Source organism: Malania oleifera, chromosome 9 (assembly GCF_029873635.1).
Source record: "Malania oleifera isolate guangnan ecotype guangnan chromosome 9, ASM2987363v1, whole genome shotgun sequence".
NCBI classification, from domain to species: domain Eukaryota; kingdom Viridiplantae; phylum Streptophyta; class Magnoliopsida; order Santalales; family Ximeniaceae; genus Malania; species Malania oleifera.
Genome location: NC_080425.1, coordinates 48,793,479 through 48,821,339, shown reverse-complemented (window position 1 = coordinate 48,821,339; position 27,861 = coordinate 48,793,479). Strand labels below are relative to the sequence as shown.

The 27,861-nt window shown below is 36.4% G+C and overlaps 1 protein-coding gene across 9 annotated transcripts; it reads left to right on the top strand.

Annotated features, from left to right (window-relative positions):
- Window positions 1–313: 313 nt before the first annotated feature.
- On the top strand, window positions 314–27,861 carry LOC131164697 (uncharacterized). Of its 9 annotated transcripts, none has more exons than XM_058122098.1 (6): window positions 326–458; window positions 561–624; window positions 1,714–1,804; window positions 2,336–2,454; window positions 3,664–3,772; window positions 27,331–27,861. In XM_058122098.1, the coding sequence occupies exons 4-6, from the start codon at window positions 2,347–2,349 to the stop codon at window positions 27,552–27,554; spliced, it is 441 nt and encodes a 146-aa protein (XP_057978081.1). In that variant the 5' UTR covers window positions 326–458; window positions 561–624; window positions 1,714–1,804; window positions 2,336–2,346; the 3' UTR covers window positions 27,555–27,861. The 9 variants fall into 9 exon arrangements, with proteins under 9 accessions (XP_057978084.1, XP_057978081.1, XP_057978078.1 ...); XM_058122095.1 differs by having other exon boundaries at window positions 1,687–1,804; XM_058122101.1 differs by lacking the exon at window positions 1,714–1,804 and having other exon boundaries at window positions 314–458.

The window sequence follows — 27,861 nt, the reverse complement described above, 5'->3', positions numbered from 1 at the left end:
AGACTTGCTAAAGCAGTTTGGATGGAATTATGTATATAGACAAATTATTAGATAAATAAATTATAACTCATTTTAAACTTAATTAAGTAATGAATTTATAATTATTTGAATCAGATAATTTATTACAAAATGATGGATAATCTTTTATTCTTATTTTAAGTTCAAAATTTTTTTTTTTACCATCATAATTTATTTCGTAATATAATAACTAAGTTATTTTTAAAATTATAATTTAATAAAATATTAAGTATTTAAAAAGCTATCACAAAAGTTTTATAATATATATATATATATTCTAAGTCATTTAATGTATAAATTAATTATAATTTGTCAGTGCTGCATCTGCATCTATATTGAAAACTTTTGTTCTTCTAAAACAACCAAATAACACTAATTTCCCAAGCCCACACCCCCTCTTGTCTCCACGCACAGCCGCCTCTTCTCTATTCTCTTCTGCGGTAAGCTGCTTCTTCTTCATCTTCTTCTTCTGGGTGGTCTGCGTTGTCTTTCCAGTAGCTATGTTCTACTTTATTTTATTTTATTTTATTTTATTTTTTCAGATTGTGTCACTCCACTCTGCTTTGTCATCTTCGTGCTCGCATCAACGCCCTAGATCCAATCCAGGTAATTATTATCCTTTTCTTCTTCTTCTTCTTCTTCAGATCTCTGTCCCTCCCTTCTCCTCATCTCTCCGATATTTACTCAACTCTCTTCTTCTTCTTCTTCTTCTTCTTCGCAGAGACCCTAAATCATCATCATCGTCATCATTATCTTCTCATTTTGTGATTCTACTACGGCAAAGATCCCTAAGTCATCGTTATCGTCGTCTTGTTTTGTGATTTCTTTACTGGTTTTCATCAGTTCATTAAGAGTTTTGATCACAAACACGTTAGAATTTCAACTTCATCCCCTAAACATCTGAGACGGGCGACATTAATTATTCGTGTCGTGTTTCCTTCTATTATCCAATTCAACAGTCTTTAATTGGAACATGCTTATAAGCGATTATCTGAAAGCGAGGTGCCCAATAAAGCATTATCAGTTTTGTTGAAATGCTGCGAGTAGAGGTCTCACTCGACCATTTAACATGCCTTTTTTAATTCAGAATTCTTTAATTCACCTGCTTTATTTTCATGGGGGCCATAGTGTATGCACATGAGTTGTTTGATAAAATTCCAAATGTGAACTTGGTTTCCTGGGTTGCCATGCCGGATTTGAATGCGAAGTATGGACACCTAAATTTGGTGCGGGAAGTAGTTGAATTAATCGGAGGGGATTTTTAGTCATGGAACTCCTTGATTTATGGGTATGTCAAGGCGGCTGTGGATCATAGGAGGCATTGGCATTTAGAGAATGCAGGTTGTAGGATCGAGGGCAAATGAGGTGACTATGATTAGTGTGTTGTTTTATTGTGCCACCTTTGGTAGGATGCTTATTCTGAAACTGATGAATGTTGTTTTTCTATTATGGGTAATGTTTGGGTTGCATTCTCTTCTGCTGTTTCAAATTCAAATTATTCAATTTGCTTGCCAAAAACATTTATTAAGATATTTATGCTATATATGTCGCAAAATATGAGGTGGATGTGCTCCTTGTTCTATTATTATTTTTTATTTTTAATGTTCTGTTTTCCATTGTAAATTGCTTTTGGTGGCTGATCTATTAGCAAAAATGTGTTCTTTTTAGATTCCTGAAAATAGAGATATATTTTAGATTCACAAGGCAAGGGAAAGAAGATAGGAAATTGGGCTGAAGGTAGGATTTCCTTTGTAAAAGCTATGTGATGGGAATCAATTCCAAATAGGTAAACTATGTAGTGTTATTTTATGTTTTTCTCTGCATTCTTATTGTTAAAGCTTAATATACATTTTTGGCCCACAACCTAAAAACTTAAGCTTTTAGGTAAAATGGTAATCTGATATAGTATCCAAGTTAGTTACCAGAAGGTCCTAGGTTCAACTCTTGTTTTTATTTTTTGTTTGTTAAAAATTATCTTGTTCCCTATAATGGATGTTGTTTATTGTCTGATTATCTCTCCACATGCTGTTAGGCTGGCTTGCAAGGGAGTGTTAAGGCCTTATATATATTATTAGCCCTCAAGCTAATAGCTTAAGCTTTTAGGTAAAGTGGTAATCTAACACTTATTAAGTTGTGGTCAGTTTTGGAAATGGGGCTGAAGGTAGAATTTCTAACGTAAAATATGTGTAATACAAAACAATTCTAATATGTAAAACTGTGTAGGGATATTTTTTCTCTGCTTTCTTATAAAGTTATGGTCAGTTGTACCTTTTAAGAAGTTGTGTTTCTCAACATTATCGCTCTTTTTTCTCTCTAGAATTTTGGGCAATGTGTCCCATATCATATGAAGATGAATTCTGTATACAACTTGCATTATTGATGCTCAGCCATATCATACTTCCCAAAAAAATGTCTGGAGTCGAAATGATTAGCATGGTAGAGCTCTCTATGCTTGACTTAATTTTTACATGTTTTATCAGGTAGGTAAATATTTTATTAAATCCTTTTCAAGAATATCTATGTCTCAATATGAATTTTTATTACTTTAAAGTAGGATCTGTTTTACAGACAAGCCTTCACATGATTATGCCAGATCTAGATTAGATTCAGATTTGTCATTGTATGATAGCATAAATGTGTATAAATTAATGATTATTGAGGAAGCTTATTTGGAGCTCTTAGGTAGTGTTCAAATCCATGGTAAGATGTATGCCACCGTTCTTTGAACTTACAGAGCACTTCTTATTTAGTACCACTGTCTTTGGTAAAATGTATATTCTCAAGTCTCGGAGGTTCTCATTTGTATTTTAGCTTTCTGGTGGTCGTTCTTTTTATTTTATGATTGTTGAAGTGTTTCTTGAAGATGAAAACCTACCTCTTTATATGCATATAACAATAATCACATAAAATTTTATAAAAACACGACATCTAAGAGTTAACTTTTTCTGCTCTGGTATGTGCTGGTTGTGATATGTTACAAATATTTGAATGGTATTAATCCTATATAAGTTGAGTTTCCAGCTCTTCACTTGAACCCTTCAACATCAACTAGTGCTGAACTGCTGATTCTGTAATTTAGTAGAAGCACAATTTTATTGAGAAAGCGTACACATGTTATGCATCAGTGATGTTATAATAACTCATATATAACAATGTTTTAATCCCAAATACAAGAAACCAGCACTTGAGTCATTTTCTTTGTTTAGCTTTATAGATCCACCTGAAATCCCAAAGCAGGGTGTCTGAACCTTGAGATGTATTTTTAGACCAAATGATCAAAACTTGAGCCTATAAATAAATTCAGCTCATCTTTGGAAAAAGTTGGCAACGTGAACAATTTTAGCTTTTATTCATGCATACATTTCTAGTTATCACTATTGTTGTTGTTGTTGTTGTTTAAAAACATGCATTTATAGTTCTGGTTATATGAATTATGGACTTGATGCGGTAATATGGAGCTATTCATTGGAACTGTATTTGATCATGATCATTATGGCATGCTACAACAAATTATTTAAGTTCATTGGCTATGCAATGATTCTCTCTCTCATGTGTGACTGTGATCAATTGACTGTACTTCACTAATTCAATGGTATAGTGCCTTAACATTCTTCTCACAGCATTTAGTCTTTTATTTCTTTGCAGACTGGTGCAGTAATGTTAGGAGTCATAAAAAAGTTTTTTATTGCATCATTGTTTATGTGGGTAGCTCCAGTTTCGATATTATATGGTTTTAACCACAACTTATTTCCTGGTAAGCTTATTTTAATTGCTCCCAATAGAATTGGATTCTATTTTCATTATTGCATCAATTTTACGCTGGTAGCACTAATTGTGTTTTTTTAACTGTACAACCATAATATATTTCCCAGTATTCTTATTTAACTAATTTGAATACCCATTGATACAACTTCTTCCCCAATGACAGCTACTTCTTATGCAAGTGAAATTTTCACTCTTATTTGCACAGTCTGATGAAAATGCCCCTAAACTACAGTGCACCTCCATTGGTGATTTCACTGTCACTCAACCCACTGAAGCCTTGATGGATCATTTAGCTTTTGTCACCCTAATCATATCTTGCCATTCCTTTCCACTTGGGTCTGTAATTTTTATTTTTATTTGTTTATTTGTTAATTGATAGTTGTATGTGTCTTTTCGGACATTTCCTGTGACGCCTTTTTTGGTCTTAGCCTTGACGTGACCTCCTACATAATGATGCCCACCAAAAACTTGGAGTTGTAATTTAGTAACATTAAATGATATTTTCATTGCATGAGCTAGCAATTAATGTGTTCTGTGATCTTTGTTTGTTTGTTATCATGTATGGTTAAAAGTACTTTAGGTAATGCATCTTTTTTTGTAAAAAATATTATATTAGGTACTGTTAAATATTATTATAAGTCAGATTACTTATTAGTAATTCAGGCTATGAACAAAAATTCCAAATAATGAAAATTTTTGGTTAGGAAGTGGCAGAGATTTCCTCTCTCTCTCTCTCTCTCTCTCTCCATTTTTTTTCTTCCGTCACTTTGAGGTGGAACCTATCCTCTTTTTTTGGGGAGGGGGAGTGGGGGCAGGAGGCAAGAAGCAAGAAGCAAATTGTGAGATAGCGTGGGACTAAACTAGGCTTTTCAATTCTACAGCAATATTTTGAATAATGGAGTTGTCGTTGGGAGTAACTTGTTATATAGCAACTTGTTTGTGGATAGCCAAGTGTGGTAGAGTGTAGTGTTCCAAGCTTGCTTGCAGAGGATTTCAGGTGTTAAGGAGCCCAGTGAAGCCAGCCATTGTGCGGATTGGGCCCAGTTAGCAAGTCTTTTGGGGATGTTGAGTGCAGCTTGGATCCATCATATAATCTTGGAGGTTAAAGTGCATTGAAAGAATAAGTGATCCCTGGTTCAATCCCAATGCCGCAGAGTTTGCACATTGGATCTGAGGGTTTTCTTGTGGAATGAAGTTAACCCGGTCAGCAGTATCAAGATGGTCTCTAGTTGTCATAGGCAGAGGAGAGGTTGAATTTGCCAGATGGGTTAGGGGCCCAGTAGGTGAGACTCTTCTGGGTTATGGTTGGGCAGAATGTAGTGAGGTCTATTAGGTGCTGGATCTTGGTGGACGGTGTTCTTTGCCATTTCTACTGATTGATCTGAATAGTGGTCCCCAACTTTGAAGTTGGGGGGAGCTCAAGTTCAATTGGGAGGTGAGTCCCAAAGTGGTCCATGAGATGGCTAGGTGCTAATCATCACAGAAGAGGAAAATGTCAGATCCTGTACCAACTCTGTATTTAATGTGAGGGTAGGCAATTGCTCTTGCTTTGAGTAATCAATTGAAAGCCATCCAATTTATTTATCTCTAATTATGTATCATGACCTGTGGCTGGGATTTTAAAACCTAAATACCTAACTTGCCTCCTATATAAAAGGGTTGTCTTGTTTCTTCATGCTTTTGCAAGTTTCTAGTAGGATTTGTGGTTAACTTTTTGATTGAGAATTCCATGTGATTAAGAATTACTTGTTTATAAAACTCAATTAATTACTCTCCTTTTGTGATTGATAAAAAAACTAGCAATTTTAGTTTGGCTATAGAGGAACAATGATGGTGCAGACTCTGGTTAATGTTTTTGTTAATGGTTATTTTAGTCTTTTAGTATTATTATTAATTGTGTTCATGTTATGTTGATTAGTGAGAGCTGGTAAGGGTATTATGGTCATTAGAATGTATTGATTTATATTATAAATAGAGGAAGAGACCTATCTTTGAGTAGGCCATTCATTTAATCAAAAATCTAAACATGGTATCAAGCATGATCCAACCTAAATCCTATCACCAATCCACTCTCAGCCACCGTCAGAAAACACCCTCCCATCGCTGCGCTTCTCAGAACCACCACAACCCTTCATTATTTAACAAAACCAACCATGTAGCCAAAAATAGAATCCTTTGAATCATCACCCTGCAAAATCCCATCGCTGGAAACCTTCCCACATGCACCCACGCGATGGCTGACTTCCGGCAGTCCCAACTCCACGTGCTGGCGCATGAGAGTGATTCCCGCCACCTTTTTCTAATTTTGTTTCTCCAGAATGTTCTGATTCCTTCCCTAGACCATATTACCAAGCCATTGGGCATATTTTTGCTCAAAGATGCTACCATTTTCAACCATGCACTCATGGTAATCCATTAGTTGTTGTTCATTGTTTGTAAAGGTTCTTTGTGAGTCTCTTGGAGCAGTGGCAGTATTCATAAGTTGATTTGTGAGGCTGTGGCAGTGTAATATCAGTTTGTAGGTGGTTCACATTGTCCATGGTTGTTTCAGTGGTTCACCTCGTTTGTGGTTGTCCCGGTTAGTTTTGATTGTTCTTGTTTGATATTGGTGTGGCTGCTAGTTTGTGAGTGTTAGGACGGAATCTATGAATCCGTTTCCTTCATTGCTGCCACAAATAACAACTGAAAAGTTGGATGGGAAGAATTATGTTCAGTAGTCTAAGGCTATTCGGGTTTATTTAGCAAGATTTGGAAATCACTTGTTCCAATCTGGTCCTTCTAATGAGGAAAGAAAAGAAGTGTGGGTTCAGGAAGATGCCTTGATTGTTTCCCCTTTGTGGAATTTGATGGAGCCCCAAATTGCACAGATGTACATGCATCTAGATACATGTAAGGAGGTTTGGGATTATGCCTAGTTTTTGTACTCTAGTAACATTACACGTGTGTATGATTTACACTAGAAGTATTTTAAGCTACAATAGGGAGATAAGAGCATTACAGATTATTTTGGAGAAATGAAATGTATTCATGAGGAGCTTAACATCATGCAAACAATAACTTTCGATGTTCATGAGATGCAAAAGTAGAGGGAGCAAATGACAGTTCTTTGAGTTCTAGCGGGTTTGAAACCTGAGTTTGAGGCAGAGTCGGTCCTAGATACTTAGTAATGCAGAGTTGCCATCATTTGTTGATATTTATTCTCGTCTCCTTTGTGCTTCCTTACGCACACGTTCTCTTGCTCTTGCATTTGGCTCTGAGAGGACAGCCTTTGCCATGCATGGTTTCTCTACCAAACAACTATAGAAGTTAGTGTTTTAAAAGGCGAAGGCGTAAGGCTAGGCATTTGACCCTCTGCAAGGCGAGCATAAGCCTTTTGGGACTGTATTTTTTAAAATAATTAATAAATAAAAAAATTATATATATAGTATTAAAATGAGAAAAATGTTAGAATAATGGAGAAAAAAATAAAAAAATAATTCTTAAGTATCATATAGGCCAATTTTAGCTAACAACTCAAACAATGCATGTTAAAAATAAGCCATAAGTTTCAAAAAGAAGAGAAAAAGCCAAATTACAACATCACAATGTCTCATCATCCAATATTCTAATTTCTAAGATTCTAGTAAATCTTAATTAACAAAGTTCAAAGGGAACTATCAAGATCTTCATCAACGTCCTCATCTTCATCATAATCATCTATAATAGGAGTTCTTCCACTAATAAATTCCTCTCCCACTTCAACATCATTGTCTTCCTCAATTGTTTCCAATGTTGGCCTCTTGCCTTTGTCTTGAGGGCCTACATATTCAATAAAGCTATAGGTTAGGAGTTAGGAGAAATGGAGAATTATAAATTAGTAGATTCAAAAATGACTATTGATATGTATGTACTCAAATTCTCACAATAATCACTAATCTTCCTTTTTCTAGGAAGATTAGAATGCGAGCTATCAGAAGCTTGTGTTGCTTGAGCATCATCTCCTTCAAGAGGTACCACGGGCAAAGTTCTAATAGCATCAACATCTTGGACATTTTCATCATCAACCGAAGAAGTATCTTTTGGGAGGATAGGTTCTTCCTTCTCTGTGATCCATTCATCATCTGAAGGTACTTCTGGCACCAATATTGGATCACAATTTTGTCTTCTTCTTCTTGTAGCTCTCTCCCTCAGTTTGGTGTTGTACTTGACGTAAACTAGAGCATTCATATTTTGTGCTCTAATCTATTCCTCTTTTTCGTATGAATCTACAATTGAGTTTAATCCATTTATATTTTTAGATATTAGAAGATATTTTCATATTTGAGTGAAACCATAATAACATGGCATTTGTAAGAAGTAAGAACTAAGAGCCTGCTCAAATATGCTCCAATTCCTCTCACATCCACTAGCACTACATGTCAGGCTGAGAACATGAATAGCAAATTTCATCAATTCTGGGGTCTTTATCCTGAAACGCTTCCACCAATTAGCTACAAAATAAAAAAGAACATGTTTGAGTTTTAAGTTCTAAGAAGAAACAAGGATAGAGTACTACTAATTAACTATTTTTTACTGAAATATTATTTTTACTTGAGCTTCTTAACATTTTGGAGTCAACAGCCACTCGAGTCCCAAAATCCCCTTGTGCATTATCAAACAAATTCAATTGGATGTCTGCAGCTAGCCTCTCCTCATATGTCAACATTCTATCCATGCATTCAAATAGTCCTTTCTTCACTTCATCACAATTAGAGAAGTTCTCCTTATAACGCAATTGGGGATTTAAATAATATCCCGCAGCATGTAAAGTGTGATGAAGTTATGGAGTCCATCTATCATCTATTTTTCTCCAAATGGGTCCATACTTCTTCTAATTTTTAGAAAAATTTGCAGCAATTTTTTCCTTTGCTGAATCCATCATCTCCTAGAGAAGCCCCATGGCTGGTCTTTCCTCATAATCAACTTCCCTTAGAACACACACAAGAGGGACAACACTCTTGATAACATACGCCACGTGACGCCAAAAATGTTGGTCAAGTAAATTATTGAGCGAATCCTTATATCTTCATGCATTTTTGCATATGTAGAAGTGCACCACATCTCCGAAGCGAACATAAATTGAAAGCCTCGCCTTTGTTTGTAAATGCTCTGAAGTGTCTAAAATGTAGTAGTAAAGCACGTCACTGTAGGGCGGATGAGTTCTTTGTCGTTGGTGAAATGCTTCTCATCATTGCAAGTACATAGGAATGATTATAAATAAATTTTACAACTTGCTTTGCCTTTAGGATTGTGCTTGCATGGATCTTCAATTTTGCAATATCCTCCAACATGAGATCCAAACAATGTGTAGCACATGGAGTCCAATAGAGCTTCTCCCTCTTTTCCATAAGCCTTTTTCCACCTTTTTCCACCATTTATCATGTTCTTCGCATTATCATTTATCACCTGCACAACATTCTCCACACCAACTTCCTCAACCACCTCATCCATATACTTAAACAACAAATTACCATTTTTATAGAATTAGAAGCATCAATGGATTTTAAAAACCATTTACTAGCAAGACCATTCACAAGGAAATTAATCAAGACCCTTGAACACCCATCAGTCCATCCATCAATCATGATAGAACATCCATATTCCTTCCAAGCATTTTTGTGGTCTTATAACATGTCATTGATGTCTTTCACTTCATCTTTAAGGATCCATGTCCTCATCTCATGCATAAATGGAGGCTTGAAGCCTGACCTATAATTAGCAATTCCATCCACCATAACATGCCAATATACGTCATCCATTAAATTAAATGGTAAAGCATTGTTGGAGGCTTGAAGCCTGACCTATAATTAGCAATTCCATCCACCATAACATGCCAATATACGTCATCCATTAAATTAAATGGTAAAGCATTGTTGAACACACAACGGCCAACTTTCCTACATACTTCATTTCTTTCTTCCTTCTTCCATTTTGAGTTTAAAGTGGATTGTTTGGTTTGTGAAAATGAAACCTTATCCATTGGACCTCTAGCCCTAGGAGTTTGGCCACTCCCACTATTTTGTTGCTCAAAATCTCCAACATTGGACCTAGCACTTTGACTCCCTCCTCATGGACCCTGCCCAATCTCTTCAAGAAGTTCATTTCTTTTACCCCTCTTTTCTTGGAATTTTTCAAGAGCATTCTTGCACTCATTACTCACATTTTGAGGGGCTTTTGGGCAAGGTTTTTCCCTTCCTTGTACTAGCCAAATGATGTTTAAACCTTGTGACAGTCCCACTGCAACGTTGATCACAAAATTTGCATCTAAAATATTTTTCTCCATCAACTTCTTTTATGTATTTCCAAACAAAATCTTTTTTTTGCCCCTTGGAATCAGCTTTAGACATTGTAGCAGGTGCAGCAAGATTTAATTTAAGCAATTAAAATATAAAACAAAAACATGAGAGATGAATAAAGAACTCAGACACGTCGGACAGAGATTTCGAAAGAGAGAGAGCAGATGCTAAGAGAGAGAGAGAGAGAGAGAGCAGATGCTTCGAGAGAGAGCATAGGCTTCATCAAAAGAGAGAGCAAAGGGTTCGCTGAGCTTTGTTGAGTCTTCGAAAGAGAGAACAGAGGCTTTGAGAGAGAGCAGAGGCTTCGTCGAGCTTTGTCCAGGCTTCGAAGAGAGAGCGAAGGCTTCGTCAGGCATCGGCGTTTGAGTAGAGGAGAGAAAGCTTTGCAGGAGAGAGAGGGAGGATAGGGTTTACGTGTGTTTTAGGTTCTAGACTTATAAAATTGTGTTTTAACCCAGGAATACTGAAAGTCGTATGCCTTGCTTATGAGGTATCAAAAAGCGTGGTTTTTTGGTTGAGGCGTACGCTTTGTTGGCTGAGGTGAACGCTTTCTTGGATTTACGCCTTTACACATATGCCTTGAGGCGTTTTGTCCCAAAACGCATCGAGGGTTGCGCCTCAAAAATGCCTTTTGAAACACTAATAGAAGTTATCAAGGTGGTTCAAGCAATCGTGATGGTAGAGATGGACGAGGTAGAGGCATTCCTCGGAATTGCACTCATTGTGGACGAGGTAATCATACTACTAAGTAGTGTTGGAACTCTACAATAAACCTGCATGTGTTGCCAATATAGCTACCATCGACTCCACATCTTTGGGGCCAAGTGGGGGGCAACATATTATATCTATGTCAGAGGAAGAATATTCCAAGTTCCAATAGTATAAATCGTAACAACAAGTTTCTCTTCCCATTGCATCTCTTGCCCAAACAAGTAATCCCACATCATGTTTGTCATCCAGTACTTCTCGTCCTAGTCCTTGGGTTATTGACTCTGCTACAACTGATCACATCACAGGTATACCTAATTTCTTTTTTATTCTCTAGTATCCTGAAAACTTACCTTGTGTTACTCTTTTTGATGGATCCACCACTGTCGTTAAGGGAATTGAGATTGTAAATCCCGTTTCTTCTATTTCTCTTCCTTTGGTTCTGTATATTCTCAAGTTTCCTTTCAATTTTATGTCTGTTAGCAAGATCACCATATCCATGAATTGTTTTGTAACATTTTTCCCTGATTCTGTGGTTATTCAGAATTTGAAGAAAAGGAAGATGATTGCCAGAGGGCGTGAAGTTGGTGGACTTTATCACTTTGAGCTGCTATCTCCTTCTACGGCCTACACAATGGCGATTACACCTCTCCAAATTCATTATCACCTGGTCATCCTTTGTTGGAAAAGTTGAACTGTTTAGTTCCTGATTTGAGTTCTGTGTCTAGTATTGATTGTGAGTCTTGTTAGTTGGGAAAGCATCATCGTGTCCCTTTTGCTACCTGAGTCAATAAACGGGCTGCAAGCCCTTTCATGTTAGCCCATTTTGATGTTTAGGGTCCTAGTAGAGTTGTATCCAAGTTGGGTATCCGGTACTTTGTAACCTTTGTGGATGCAGGATGATTTAGCTATATTTAATAAAAGATCGTTTTGAGTTATTTCATATATTTTGTGCCTTTTGTTCTAAAATAAACATTCAATTTGGTTTGCCGGTTTGAATACTTTGGAGTGGTAATGCTAAAGAATATTTCAATACTCAATCCACTATGTATATGACTCAGTTTGGTATTGTTCATCAATCATCTTGTGCCCACATGCCTCAACAAAATGGGGTTGCTAAGAGGGAAAATAGACATATCCTTGATATTACTCGCACCTTACTTTATCAAATGCATGCACCTAAAGTGTTTGAGTGATGCTATACTTACTACTTGCTATCTTATAAATAAGATGTCATCCTCCGGGGTAAAATCCCCTATTCCTTTCTCTTTCCTAATTCACCCTTATTCTCTCTACCTCCTTGCATATTTGGGTGTCCCCTTTGTTCATAAACTAACTTCCAAGGCGGATAAGTTGGATCCATGCTATAAAATGTGTCTTTTTGGGCTAGTCATATACTCAAAAGTGATATCATTGTTATAGTCCTACTCTGCATTGCTTCTTTGTTTTTGCAGATGTTACCTTCTTTGAGTCTTCAACTTACTACACTCAGTCCCTAAGTGCTTCTGATCTCAATGAGTCTCTTCCTCTGCCTAATCTTTGATTATAGGTTGTTGTCCTTACTGAATCAACCACTTGTCTCTCCATGTAGTTTGAGTTTTTCTCATCATCTCGATCATCCTAATTTGCAAGTTTATTCACGACGGCGGCTCCAAGGAAGAGAGTTCCCTCTAGCTTCTACTACTAACGCCTTCAGTTCCATCATCTAATGATCATATTTCCCCCGATTGCTATTCGAAAAGGTAAACGCATGTGTACACAACATCCCATCTCCAACTATGTTTTCTATGACTTCTTATCACCTTCCTATTATAGTTTTGTTACTACTCTATCATCTACTGCCATTTTCCTAAATTTGTTTTGGAAGCCTTAGCCCACTTTGGGTAGAGGAATGTCATGGTTGAAGAGATGAATGCTTTACAGGACAATGATACTTGAGACTCTTGGTATTTCTTCCTCCTGACAAGTTTGTGGTTGGTTGTCTCTAGGCATACACAGTGAAAGTCAACCCTGATAGTTTTGTGGCTTGTTTGAAGGCACGTCTTGTTGCTTAGGGGTATACTCAAGTGTATGGTTTGGATTATTTCGACACTTCTCCCTAGTTGCCAAATTTACATCATACGTCTATTCATCTCTTTGGATACCACTTGTCACTGGCATCTACATCAGTTAGATGTGAAAAATGCTTTCTTGCATGGTGATCTTGAGGAGGAGGTCTAAATAGAACCACCACCTGGGTTTGTTGCTTAGGGGGAGTCTGGCTTAGTGTGTCGGCTCAAGAAGGCACTATATGGTTTAAAACAATCTCCAAAGCATAGTTTGGTCGATTCAGTGTTGTAGTTTGTAGTACTTGAATTTGGCCTTCAATGTTGTGCAGTGAATCACTATGTGTTTTATTATCATACTTCATCGAGTAAGATCCTTCTTATTGTGTATGTGGATGATATTGTTATTACAGGTGATTATGATTAAGGTATCAAAGCCTTAAAAACATTTTTCACAAACTAAGTTTCAAACAAAGATTTGGGATTGTTAAAATACATTTTTGGTATAGAAGTATCTAGATCTCGTATGGAATTGTTTTGTTGCAGAGAAGGTATGTTCTTTATTTGTTACCTAATCCTAGACGATGTTAGAGACTTGTTGGAAAGTTGAATTATCTCATAGTCACTCAGCCAGACGTATCTTTTGCAACAAGTGTTGTGAATCAATTTTTTTGGATTTTCTGAGGACAAGTCATCGGGATGCAGTAATTTGCATCTTGAGATATTTCAAAGGTGCACTTAGGAAAGATCTTTTATATTGAGATTAGGTTGACACTTATATTCAGGGATATGTAGATGCAGATTGGACAAGTTTGCCTTCCTACCGAAGATCCACGATTGGGTGTTGTATCTTGGTTGGTGGTAATTTGATTTCTTGGAACAGTAAGAAACAAATTGTGGTGTCTAGGTCAAGTGCTTAGTCAAAGTATATAGCTATGACTTAACACTATATGCAAACTTGTTTGGTTAAGAGCATGTTGGAAGAATTGGGGTTTCCACATTCTCAGTCTATGGAGTTGAGTTATAATCAAGTTGCTTTTCATATTGCCACCTATCCAGTCTTCCATGAGCATACGAAACACATTGAAGATGATTGCTATTTTGTTCAAGAGAAACTTGTACAGAAGCTCATTACCACAATACTACCATATATGTGAAGTCCGATAAGCAGTTAGCTGATTTGTTTACCAAAACTTTAGAGGGTACTCGTGTTAAATTTCTTTGTAACAAGTTAGGAGCATATGATGTCTATGCTCCAACTTGAGGGGGAGTGTTGATGGTCATTTTAGTCTTTTGGTATTATTATTAAGTGTGTTAGTGTTATGTTAATTAGTGAGAGTTAGTAAAGGTATTATGGTCATTAGAATGTATTTGATTTGTGTTATAAATAGAGGGAGAGACCTATCTTCGAGTTATGTCATTCATTTAATAAAAAATCTCAATAGTTTTTTGTAGGTAAGAGAAAAAAAAAATATTAATAACCAGCGCAAAGCACAAAAATTTTGAGGACAAGGTGTCCCCATTGAACAATGATCAATGACTAAAAAGATTACAAAAGAGCTGCCCTCCAATTCCTTTCAAGATCAGGGAGTGATAATTCCCAAAAGAAACCTAGAGAATGATCCCAAAAGGAAGCCAAGAATATGACTTTATCTCATGATAGACGTGGAGAAGATGAACACTCCTAAAGTTATTGCATTCCTCTCTAGCCAAAGGGTCCAAATGATCAGAAAAACTGCCCCATTCCATAGAATGTATCCCTTTCTACTTGAACCAAAATCCCTATGGCTTGCTAGCAAAAGATTGTCACATCCCAAGACACCGCCCAAGCTTCTCCAAGATGCGGAAAGAGAGTATTCCAAAGGCATAATCGCACCTTACAATGAAGAAACGTGCAAATATTCGTTTTGTTGGACTCACCACACATCATGCACATGTTGGGACTCAGAGACACGTAGGGCCTTTTTATCTATAATGTTATGCATATTAATTCTATCCAGCAACGTAGTCCAAATGGAGGTCCAAATCTTCAAGGGAACCTTAGCCTTTCAAATGATTTGGTTCTAAGGGAAAGAAATGGGGGAAGGGGCTTTTAGGAAATGTGAGAAAATTGATTTAGAGGAGAACAACTCGAGGAATCACCCTCCCAAATTTTCTAATCCTCCTTATTGGAAGGATTGAAATGATCCAACATGGAGAGCAGATTATGTGTAATGTTGGAATCATTATCCTAACTTTACATATACATGCTAGTGTTATGTTTCCTAATTTCATCGACATGCAAGGCTTTTTTATCTGTAACATGGCGTGCATATTAATTCTATCTAGCAACACTGTCCAGATGAAGGTCCAAATCTTCAAGGGAACCTTAGCCTTCCAAATAATTTGATTTCGAGGGAAAGAAATGGGGGAAGGGGCTTTTAGGAGATGTGAGAAAAATGATTTAGAGGAGAACAACTCTGAGGAATCACCCTCCTAAATTCAGTCATCCTCATTGGAATGAATGAAACGCTCCAACATGGAAGCAGATTATACGTATGTTGGAATCATTATTCTAACTTTACATGTACATGCCAATGTTACGGTTTATAATTTCATCATTGGGTCTTCTCCCTCTTAACCAAACCACAACTTAAGAAACTAGTCTCTTGAAGATGTCAATTTTAGTTGTTTTGGGCAAAAAAATATCAATGTTTTATAGCCAGTTTTTTTATTTTATTTTGTATTTTTTAATTTTTTATGTTTTTAAACTCCGCTTGTGATGCACTTAATATCCTTATATTTTCACACACAGCCGGTCTCAAGCCCAATTAAAGGAGGAGGTTTGCGTTAGGTAGCTGACAGCCACCATAAAACTTGTCAAATATCTATAATATGAATCCTTACCAATTATTCTTTGGGATGTGCCCTACAAGCGACGTGTTGCACTTATAGCACCCGGGTGTAGTGAAAAGTAGGCAAGGATGGGCTAGGTCATTGCTTCGAAACGACATGCCATGTCGGTGCTTGGGTATGGTGTCAACTATGCGAGGGTTCCCCCATTATTTTGGATGTAGGTGAGTGAAGAAATTAGTTCAAGAGACTAGGATTAGATTAGCAACGTGGAATATAGGGATACTTATGGGTAAAAGCATGGAAATTATGGACAAAATGATTAGAAGAAAAACTAATCTAATCTGCCTTCTAGAAACTAAGTGGGTGGGGGAGAAAGTTAGATAAATTGACAAATCAAGATTTAGACTTTGGTACACTAGCAAAGGAAAATATAAGAATGGGGTAGGAATTATTGTAGACAAAAACTTAAAAGATAGTGTTGTAGATGTCAAAAGAGTAAGAGATAGAATTATAAAAATCAAGATGGCCTTAGGCCAAGAGATAATAAATATCATTAGTGTTAATGCTCCTCACATTGGCTTAGCTGAAAACTTTAAGAGAAAATTTTGGAAAGATATGGATAGATTTATATAAGGCATATTAGAGGCTTAGAAAAAATTCATAGGAGCAGATCTGATGGACACATTGGAAGGGATAATAAAGGTTATGAAAGGATACATGGATGATATGGATATGGAGACAAAAATGAGTTTGGGGCAGATCTTAGACTTTGCTATGTCATATGATTTTATTACAATGAATATTTGCTTTAAGAAGAGTGAAGAACACTTAATAATCTTTAGAAGTGGACAAAATAAAAAAATGGATTTTTTCTTAACTACGAGGGTAAATCGTTTATCGTGTAAGGATTGTAAAGTTATCCTAGGTGAAAGCTTAACCATATAACATAGAGTTTTAATGTTAGATATTTGTATTAAAAATGGAAGAGAAAGGATAAAATATACCAATGTAAGAGAACTAGGTGGTGGAACCTAAAGGGAAAGATAAAATGATCAAAGATGGTGATTGGACTCTAAATGATGGTGCAGACACTAACACTCTTTGGAGTAGGATAGCTAGCTCTATCAGAAATATAGAAAAAGAGATTTTAGATGAATCAAAAGAAAGATTTTCAATAACAAAGAAAGTTGGTGGTGGGATTAAGACGTCCAAAAAGCCGTAAAGACAAAAAGAATTTGGTATAAAACACGACAAAAATGTAGAAACATGGGTAACTTTAAAAATATAAAGAGGCGATAAAAGATGCAAAAAAGGTTGTTGGTGAAGCTAAATGTAGGGCATTTAATGATATGTATGCTAGATTAGATACAAAAGAAGGAGAAAGAGATATATTTAAACTTGCTAGAGCTAGAGAAAGAAAAAGTAAGGACTTAAGTAATGTAAAATGTATAAAAAGTGAGGATGATATTGTCTTTGTTAAGGAAGAAGAGACAAAAGAAAGATGACAAAGTTCCTTTAGTAAGCTATTTAATGAAAACCAAGTAGAATGCTTAAACTTAGAATTGAAAAATGAGGAAAAGACTAAAAATATGAGATTTATTCGCAAGATCATAGTTAGAGAAGTTAAGTTTGCACTAAAAAAATATGAAAAATAGAAAAGCTATATGAATGGATAACATCCCAATTGAACTTTGGAAATGCTTAGGTGATAACGGAATTATATGATTAATTCATTTAACACAATTATAAAAATTAAGAAAATGTTCGACTAATGGAGGAAAACACTTTAATACCTATATACAAAAATAAAGGAGATATTCAAAATTGTAATAACTATCGTGGAATTAAACTAATGAGTCATATAATGAAATAGTGGGAAAGGGTAGTTGAACAAAGATTAAGGCTAGAAACAAAGGTCTCAGAAAATCAATTTAGTTTGATGCTTAGGAGATCTACTACAGAAGTTATATCTTTTAAAAAGATTAATGGAAAAGTTTAGGGAAAAGAAGAGGGACTTTGTATATGGTATTTATTAACTTAGAGACAGCGTATGATAGGATACTTAGGGAAGTTCTATGATGAGTTTTAGAAAAAAAAAAAGGATGTATGTAGTAGGTATATTGATGTTATTTAGGATATGTATAATGGAGTAATTACTAGTGTTGGACTATAAGTGGAGAGACTAGAGAATTCCCAATCACAATAGGCGTACATCAAGGATCTGCTTTGAGCCCCTATCTTTTTACATTAGTGATGGATGAATTGACTAGGAGACTAGGAGTATCCTAAATGACGTTCCATCGTGTACGTTGTCTACAGATGATATTGTCTTGATTGATGAAACTACGGGTGATGTAGAGTTTAAGTTAGAATTATGGAAAGAAGCTTTAGAATCTAAAGGCTTCTATGATAAGTAGAAATAAGATAGAATATATGAAATATAATTTTAGTAATAGTAGGAGGAATATCGGAGACAAAGTTAAACTTGATGATGAAGAAATCAATAGCACTAGTAGATTTCAATACCTTGGATCTATTATGCAAGTTGAAGGAGAAATTGAAAAGGATGTAATGCATAGAGTTAAACCAGGTTGGTGGAGCATTTAGCAATGCCAGCAGCCTGGTGAGGGCTGGCTGTCTGGGAACAGATTAAGGAAGAGCCTGCTGGGCTTGCTTCTCATGAGAGGGAATCAGAAAAGAGCTCATAAACTAGGTGGGGCGGGCTTTTGGGCACACGGAAAAGGGGAAGTGGATGGAGGGTGTTTCTTAGCTAGAGTTGGGGGTGGGGTCGCTATAATGGCTAGGGTGAGTCTTCCTACACGGCTGGTCGCCCGACTCTATATGTGGATCAGAATGTTGGGCGACTAAGAAACAGCATATCCAAAAAGTAAATGTTGCTGAGATGAGAATATTTAGATGGATGAGTGGTATAATGTTAAAAGATACATTAAGAAATGAACATATTTGCGGTAAGTTAGGCGTAGCTCCTACAAAAGATAAGATAAGGGAAGGATGACTCAGATGGTTTGAACGCTTGCAACGTAGGCCACATAGTCATAGTATACCAATGAGGAAGAGTGAGTTAGTTACTGTGAGCGGCAGTAGAAGGGGTTGAGGTAGATCTAAAATAACTTGAGATGATATTGATTAAGGATTTAATAGCCCTGAATTTGTCGAAGGAAATTGTCCATGATTGCATAAATTGATGGAAAAGGATTCATATAGCTGACCCCACCTAGTGGGACTTAAGGCTTTGTTTGTTGTTATTGTTATTTTTTTTCCCCCTTTTTTCTATCTTTTTTTTTTGGGGGGGAGGGCTCTATTTAGGCAAGTACCTTTGTTTCTGCTGGTTCATGTTAGCTCTGTAATGATATAAGTTTGACCAACGGGCCTGAAGAGGTCATGTACAGAGGGCTGTAAACTACTTGGCCTTAACCGAAATAACTGACTGAACTGAACAGGTTCAGTTTATTTGGTTCGGTTTGATTCGGTGCAAATTCTGGAAAACAGTCAGTTTGGTTTTCAGTTTTGAGAATAAAATTTTAGTCAGTACTGAAAACCAAGATGCCTCACCCACTAGCCCAGCTCCACTGTCCCCGGTCCCCATGAAGCCCTGTCCTCCTGCCCAGTCACAGCCCAGCCTAGCCTTCAGCGAGCCCTTTGGGAGTTGAGTTGGGAAAAGAAGTAAAGGACTTGCATTGCAGACAGCTGCCAAACTCTTCTTCCTGAGATCATCTTCCTCTATGATGGCTCCTTGACTCTGACATTGCACCACCAGCCGCTGTCTCCTGTCCCTCCAGCCTCCTTTCTCAGGACGCCAGCTACTGAGCCGGGATTTTCTAGCGAAGATTGAAGATACGTGTATATAGATGATTTTAGAACTTTTGTGTTTGTTAGATTACCACTTTACCTAAAAAGCTTAAGCTGTTAGATTGTGAGTTAACACTTGCCCACATGCAGCCCAACAGCCCATGGAGAGATAGACACACGATAGATAGCACCTTTTACAGGGAATACTATAATTTTTTAAACATCAAATAATACATGCAGGCAACATGACTAGAACTCTGGGCCTCCTGGTAACCAGTGCTGATACCATGTTAGATTACTGCTTTTACCTAAAAGCTTAAGCTGTTAGGTTGTGGATCAATGATGTAGATCAAGCTTTAACTGTGTTCACAAATGTTGAAATCATATTTGGGTGGCTTTGTCAGGACCTGTTAGAGTTGGGCATTCAGCCACTGAAGCAGGGAGAGCTCCCAGAGAGTGCACATGGCCATGAAATGTCTGTTTCCAACCTGTCCTCCTTCATTTTCACATATTCATTAATTATACAATGTGTGCCAAAGGGATGATATGTGTGCCACAAATTGTCTCTCAAACTGTAAGATTCTAGAGAAAAAACCAGCATAACCAAAATTTGAAATTCTCCATGTGTGCGCATTATAAGACTGGCCTGTGCAATGGAGAGGAAGTTCGTTCAGTTGGTTTTCAAGACTGCCAAATTGAACCAATTGATTCGGTTTCGGCAATAAGACTGGTTCAGTTCATCCTCCCACAAAACCAAAAAATATAGGTTTCTTAATTTTTGCCCCCCGACTGATTGAACTGACTGATTGTACAGCCCAATATGCACATGACTTGTCTCTATGGGCTCAAGCACAAGTTGTCTCTCTTGGCTTTTTGGGGGTAGTAAACAGAAAAAACTTTCATTTAACTCACAAAGTTTGGAATGTGTTCAACATGCAAGTGGGGAATGGATTGATAAATTTATGATAGGTTGGATTGGCTATGTGCAATTGCTATTATTGCCAGTATTTACTTTTTTATAGAAAAAAAAATTACTAAGAAAGAGAGGAAAGAATTACTATTTGAAGGCATTCCTTGGAATGGAAGGATTTACAAATCATATAATTTGTAATTCACATTTTTTTGTTAAATCCAACTCTTGGAATGCAGCGAGTAGAATTAGCGAGAATCACAATTCTAAAAAAGGTACATTTTGCGAGTCACAATTTTGACAAAACTTGTCTGATGATGAGAATGGTGACCATTAATACCCTTATTTATGAACCTTCTTTTGAAAAAAAAAGAAAGAAAGAAAAATGGCAAAAAAGAAACAAGGCAGCCCAGTGCACAAAGCTCCCACATATGCAGGGTCCAGGGAAGGCGCAAACCACAAGTGCAAATAAAAGATAGAATAAGAAAAATGTGTCAATAAAATTTTTCCATTTATAACATCAAGCAAAAGAATTCAATACTATTCATTTATAAATCTATCCATTCTATGTAGCTGGGTTTCTAAATGAATTGAATTGAATTGAATTGAATTGTACTTAAATACGATTCCAGTGAGAGTGTTAATGAAGATAGTTGTCATCATTTATTTTTTTTAAAAAATAGAATAAAATGGGAAAAAAACGACTAACTCAGAAAGCCTCTTTTCAAACCCTTTTTTATCATAATCTATAAAGCATTTTAAATTGGCTAACTCTGGGATCGTTTCTAGATTGTTCTTGCTACAGTCCACCCTAATTGTCCTTTGATGACCACATGCCCATCTTATCCATAAGTTCTGGAGCACCAAAACCCTTTTCACCAGCCTCCTCCTCAAGATAGATGGGGGTGGACAAAATACCACCCCCTTTGAGATCAGCCGCATCTCCCTTAGTGAGACTATTGCGTATGTCTTTGGATTAAGGCATTGTTCTCCAAAAATTTGACACATGCTAGGTGCAAGCACAGAAGCATAGAGACTAGTGCCTAAACTCACCTGAGGCAATGTGACCTTTAAGAGGAGCAGCGAGATTCATGCCTTATGGTCAGGTGCAGTCTCTAAGTGAGGCAGACCTCCTAAATTCAACTCTGTTTTTTCCTCTCTTTTTTTCTTTCCTTCTTCAAACCAATTAAACTTGATTTTTCTCCTGTCTCATGATCTGTTTTCTGCTTCCCTCGCATTTCCTTTTTCCTTCTTTCACGGCCTGGTTAAACTTCTTTTTTTTTTTCCAGTCTAAATGCCTCACACCTCTTCATCATCCTCTTCTTCTTTTTGGCCTTCTTCTTCTTTTCTTCTTTTACGACCAGGTTAAACTTTGTTTTTGCCTTAAGTGATTTTTTCCTGCCTTAGTGCCTCTATTCTGGCCTTTGAACTCTCTCTCTCTCTTGAATCTCTTAGAACTATCTAATTTCTGTCTTGTTTTGCCACTACAATATTTTTCAGAAATTTCCCTCAATTATTCCTGGACCTCAATTTATTTTATGTGTAGTCCCTGAAATTTTTCGAAATATTTGATATTTTGCTCCACAGCCTCAATGGCTCAACGCATCACTTCTCTTCTTTTTCTCCTTTGATTGTCAGGTTAAAATTTTTTTTTTTTTTTTTTTTTTCTTCTCTGCCTTAGTGCTTCACTTCTCATTTCACCTTGCCTTCTCTTCTCTTTTCTTCTCATCTTTCCTTCCTCCTCTTCTTTACCTTTTAAGGATCTCTTTTCGTCACGTTTCTTTGCGTTCTTTCTACTATGAATATCTTTGTATATTTGAATTCAAGTGTAAGTATAATGAGAATCCATTATGTAGTGCATTTCACACACAAATTTAATGAATGTGCGCCTTACTTTCGCACTTAGGCTCCTGTTTTTTAAGTGCCTTAGTGTGCCTTGTGACTTTAACGACTATGATCCCAATACATTGCCATTAGACAAGTATCAACCTAACTAGAACTAGTCACAGAAGCTTGCTTTTCAGCAATATGAGAAGCCTCCCGAGTACCACTGTTAATTTCCTGAGTCCTATCAGCCACAAAAATGACTCTGGATCTGAGTTTCATCCTGATTATTGGATCTCAACATCAATTGGGAACAAATGTTGTCCTTAGTTGATGATATTATCTGCTCAATAATCCCACTAGCATGATTTGACAAGACATCCTGGTGATTTTTCCCCTTGTCATTCTGGTGAAACTATTAAGCCTTTCCTTAATCCCTTTGAGGTGGTTTTTTTTTTCTTTCTTTTTTTAGGGATAAAAGAAACGATACTAACAGAATGACAAAGTACAAGGAGAGGGGAGGAAGGTGTTCTTCAAAAGCACAAAAGAAAATATATGAGCAGTTACAATAGAGCTGTTTTCCAATCCCTTTTTAGGTCCGGCAGCAATATCTCCTAGAAGAACCCAAAAGAATGAGAGCCTAAAAAGAGGCAAGAAACACAACCCTATCCCATAACAAACTAGTAGAAGTTGTGTGGTCCTGGAAGATTCTCAATTCCTCTCAATCCAAAATTCCAAATGACACACAAGGTAGCAAAAGCTGCAAATCTCATAAAGCCCTACTCTTACTGGATTTGCCAAAACCCAAAAGCCCACTTGCTGGAAATCCCCCATGACCCAACGAGCTACTCATCTCTTTTGAGGTATATGAACCCCACGGTACTCCATCTGTTTCACGTTTGCACAGGACTGGATAGTCAGCCAAGATTTTTTTCGAGGGGGAGCCTGCTTGTTAATTGCGTAATAAGACTTGCCTGTCATGGTCATATATTGGTCGCTTCTTCCCTTGCCTTGGTGAGCTGGTGCTACATAACTCATATTCTTGTGCTAAACATGGGAATTTACATATAAATTCACTGGGGCAGTGTTTATTTTTTTCATTGCACTTTTTTGTAATTAAGTCCAAAAATTCCAGAATGACATTAAGAGTTACCACCAACTATCACTCATCCTAGGCTCAATACCTGATCGGACTCTTCATCTGCTCCTTCCGCTCTCACCTTGAAACCCTAGACTGTGAAGGGAGGTTTGGGGTTTGTCAAAGACATAGTATTTCAGCCAACAGCTATTATCAAGTTTCACATGGTAAAAGGATTAGTTTGATCTGCTCTTCAACACTCCATATTGACTTAATTGAAGTAAATACACAAGGGATGGGAAGATAAAATTACTAAGTGTGAAAGAAAGAAAAATTTCTACAGTTGATTCAGGTTTGGTTTGTTTATTTGGGGATACATTAACTGGTAAATGCAATTGATTACTAATCCCTCGAAAAGGCTGTTTTATTGGTTGCCTGATGGCTACGTCCCTCCATTGTGTGTGCATGTGTTTTGAAGCTTTAAGGAGTTTGATGTTTTCTCACTATATCAAGTTGACGGACTCATAGAATATCTTGAAGAATTTTGAGAGGTCTTCACTTAGTAACAGCACACATATTCGGATGGCTATGCAATTGATTTATCAACTCCATCCCAATTCCAGCAACCAAGATGTTCTGATGCTAAGATTGCTTCTTTTTTGCAGAAGGAGGTGTGGGCATTTTCTTCTCTCCTCGACATGCCTGTCACTTTGTATGGAGTAGGTGGTGAAAGGATTAGTTTGACCTATTACAAAAGATGATCGCTTGTGCCGCCTACAAGAAATTTTTTAAGGGGTGTGGGTTTGGGAGCTAGAATTCTATTGGAACATTGATTCTTTTGGAATTCAATCTAATTTTGAGGTTTATCTTTTTGTAGTTTTTTAGAAATATTTAAAGCAGAAAATGCGAAATCAAGATCTCTAACTTTATTAAAGTCGTGTCTGACTGTCCAAGGCCTCCACAGATAACATAAAAAAATCAACGATTCCTTAAAATAAAGGAGGATTCTAGGTTGAAACTTTATAGGCTGGTGAGTTTTTTAGTAGCTGTGCTGATTATGTCCCTCAGCTTTGAAGAGGACCAGCTTCTGTTAGCCTTCAAAGTCATGTTGAAGGGATAGGACGCAGTTCCTTGTTTATGCTGCACCCCCAGAGTGTTTATCAATGTGTTGTTGGGCTGGCATTAAAGTCTAAAGAGCTCAACTTCTCTCTTTAGCATCTTTTCCATTGGGAAGAAAGCCAACCTTAGGAGTTTTTGTTGGCTGTTAGATTAGATGCTATTTCCAAGGCCTAGAACTTTTGAAATAGAATTTTTTTTTTGGATAGTCTCAATGAGTTAGAATGCGGACAATCTTGTGGATCATCACAGCCACTTCACATATCTTCCTAGAGGAGCATCTTTTTTCATACTAAATGGCCCTCAAAACCATAATTTGTTGAAATAGCATAGATCTAAATGATTGATGGAAGAAACACAAAAGATATCCCAAACTTCTTGCTTACGCTAGCTGACAGCAAATGGGCTTGATAAAAACAACAACAACGAACCTTAAGTCTCACTAGGTGGGGTTGGTGAATCTTTGCCACCAATTTACCTGATCGAGAGCATTTTCCTTTGTTGGATTAAGAAACATTTTCCTTTTCATGCCAAAAACAATAACTAACTTGCTCCTTCTCACAGTTGCACTACTAGGCTTATGTTTGAAATGCCCAAACCATCTAAGGCACCCCTCCCTTATTTAATCTTTAACTGGTGCTATGCCTAGTTTATTGTGTATATGCACTTGTTAATGCTATACCACTCATCTTTAACACTTAACATTTGCATTTCGGCAACTTTTACTTTTGTACATGTTGTTTCTTTGTTGCCTTACATTTTGAACCATGAAGCATAGTTGGCCTTACAGTCGTCTTATAGAAATTTTAGTTTTAAGGGTATTTTACGATCATACAATATGCCCGACGCACTCCATTTTCTCCAACCTGCTTGAACTCTATATATTATTACATCCTCTTCAATTTCCCTTTCTGCTTGCATAATTGATCCAAGATGTTGAAATCTACTAAACAACAAAAAAATCAAGCCTTAAGTCCCTCTAGGTGGGGTATATCAATATCTATTAGTGCTACTAATTTCTTGATTATCAAGTTCAACCTTCTCTCCAATACTCCTCCATATGTTACTTAAATTAAATTTCATATATTCTATCTTATTCCTACTTATCCTAAAAATTTTTAGACTAAAGTGGTTTTCCAAAGTTCTAACTTAGATTCCACTCCACTCCTACTTTCATCAATTAAGACAATATCATCCACAAATAACATACACCCAAGGATCTCGTTTAGGATATTCTTAGTGAGTTCATCAAACACTAAAGTAAAAAAGATATGGATTCAAACTAGAACTTTGATGTACACCTATTCTTTTTAGAAAATCTCTTAGATTCTCCTCCTATAGTCCTAATGCTAGTCGTTCCTATATCGTATATATCCTTAATGACCTCAGTATATCTATTGCATACTCCCTTATTTTCTTAAACCCATCAAAGTACTTCTCTAGATACTCTATTGTAAGCTTTCTCTTGGTCAATTAAAATCATATGCAAGTCCTTCCTCTCTTCCTTAAACTTTTTCATTAATCATCTTAAAAGATAAATAGCTTTTGTTGTCGATCGCCCAGGCATAAAATCAAATTGATTCTCTAAAACCCTTGTTTATCATCTTATTCTTTGTTCAATTACCCTTTCCATAGCTTCATCTTTTGACTCATAATCGTAATTCCGCGATAGTTATCATGATTTTGAATATTCTCTTTGTTTTGTATAAAGGTATTAACATGTTTTTCCTCCATTCCTCCGACATTTTCTTGGTTTTTATAATAATGTTAAATATATTAGTTAACAATATACTTTCTTTACCCCACCTAAACATTTTCAAACTTCAATTGGTGTGTTATCTAATCCTATATATTTCCCACTTTTCATCTTTCTTAAAGTTAAGAAACTTCAAGGACTCTAATTTTGTGAATAAATTTCCTATTTCTAGTCTTTTCCTTAATTCTCACTTCCAAGTTCAAACTTTCTGTTTGGTTTTCATCAATTAGCTTATAAAAGTGTCTCCGCCACGTGTCTCTTTATCGTTTTCTTCTTTAGTTAAGACAATATTATTCTCGTTGTTTATTCATTTTAAATTACTTGAATCTTTGCATTTTCTTTCGCTTGCTCTAGCAAGTTCATAAATCTCTCTTTCTTTTGTATCTAGTCTAGTATATAAAGTATCATAAGCTTTATGTTTAATTTTACTAATGACTTTTTGCATTTCTTTTTATCTCGTTATACTTTTAAAAGTTTTTTATATTTCTACAACTTTATTATGTTTTATTCTAATTTCTTTTTATTTTAACAGCTTTTTGAACTTCTTGATCCCAACACCACCTTTTTTTACAACCCGAGCATCTTCCTTTGGATTCACCTAAAATCTCTTTTGCTATCTTTATGATAGAGTTAATCATTCTATTCCAAGTAGTCATTAAGTGTTCTCTTTTTTATGAAGCAGGTATTCACGATAATTAGATTATAAGCTCAATGCCAAAAAATAGCCTGTAGGTTTGCAATTTATGAAAGTGCAACACTTGAAATTGGTAGTCCCTCTTGTATTAGATCCTTTCCCATGTTCTGATCTTCCCATTCTTTTTACCTTTTTCTCCAGACAACCTTTTAAAGGCTGCATCATGTGATTCTTCTTAGTTTATTCCGTTCTCCATGGTTTTTTTTTTTTAATTATTATTATTATTTATTTTTTATTGCCCATGGGGTGGGGTGGGGGTTTCTCCAGATTCCATATTATTATTTCATTTTTCATATTCGTTTTTTGCACATGCGGTATATTTTGATCAAATTATCAGCTATGCCTTGAGGTGCAAAATTTGTAATGTGGTGTTGATGGTGGAGCTACCCAGTGATTTAGTTGGATGATTATTATTTTTCGTTTTTAAGTTGGACATGAGCATAATTCTTTGCAACAGGATCATCTCGTTTGTCTGACCATTCTCTGACATTGTTGAGCGGTTTCCTTGCCGTTATATCGGTGAATATGGTAATTGCATTCTACATATGCATGGCAATGAAGGAACCTGCGGCTAAACATGAGCCAGATCCTGCATTTGTTGCAGAGGCAAAGGCTAGTGTAAACCATTCTACTCCAGGTGAAGCGGAGGGTTCTTCCCTGTCCCGTGAGAAACGAGAGTAAGATGTAACCAAATTCATGGCATTTTCAGTCACTGGAAAGAAACAATGTAAAGTGGGAAAAACTTATGCATAAAGAGTTTTATCTTTTACTATGCTGAATTTCAAATTCAAAGCCACAAGTTCTTGTATTGTATTATGATTTGAAAGTGTACAGGCACGATTTGTTAGCCCACTATAATCACCAGTAGGGTGTGTATTCAACATGAGAGCCACCAATATTCTTTCATGCTTTTGATTTGATTTGGATTTGGATGAAATATTAGTACAGTACTGTAACATTTTATTCAAATTTACATTCAAATTTCAAA

Bases quoted from the DNA above. Each gene is read 5' to 3' on its own strand.
- LOC131164697 (XM_058122101.1), top strand. From the start codon at position 2,347: ATGTGTCCCATATCATATGAAGATGAATTCTGTATACAACTTGCATTA. The intron at 2,455-3,663 runs GTAGAGCTCTCT...ATTTCTTTGCAG, and splicing joins GAGTCGAAATGATTAGCATG to ACTGGTGCAGTAATGTTAGG. The intron at 3,773-27,330 runs GTAAGCTTATTT...TCTTTGCAACAG, and splicing joins TAACCACAACTTATTTCCTG to GATCATCTCGTTTGTCTGAC.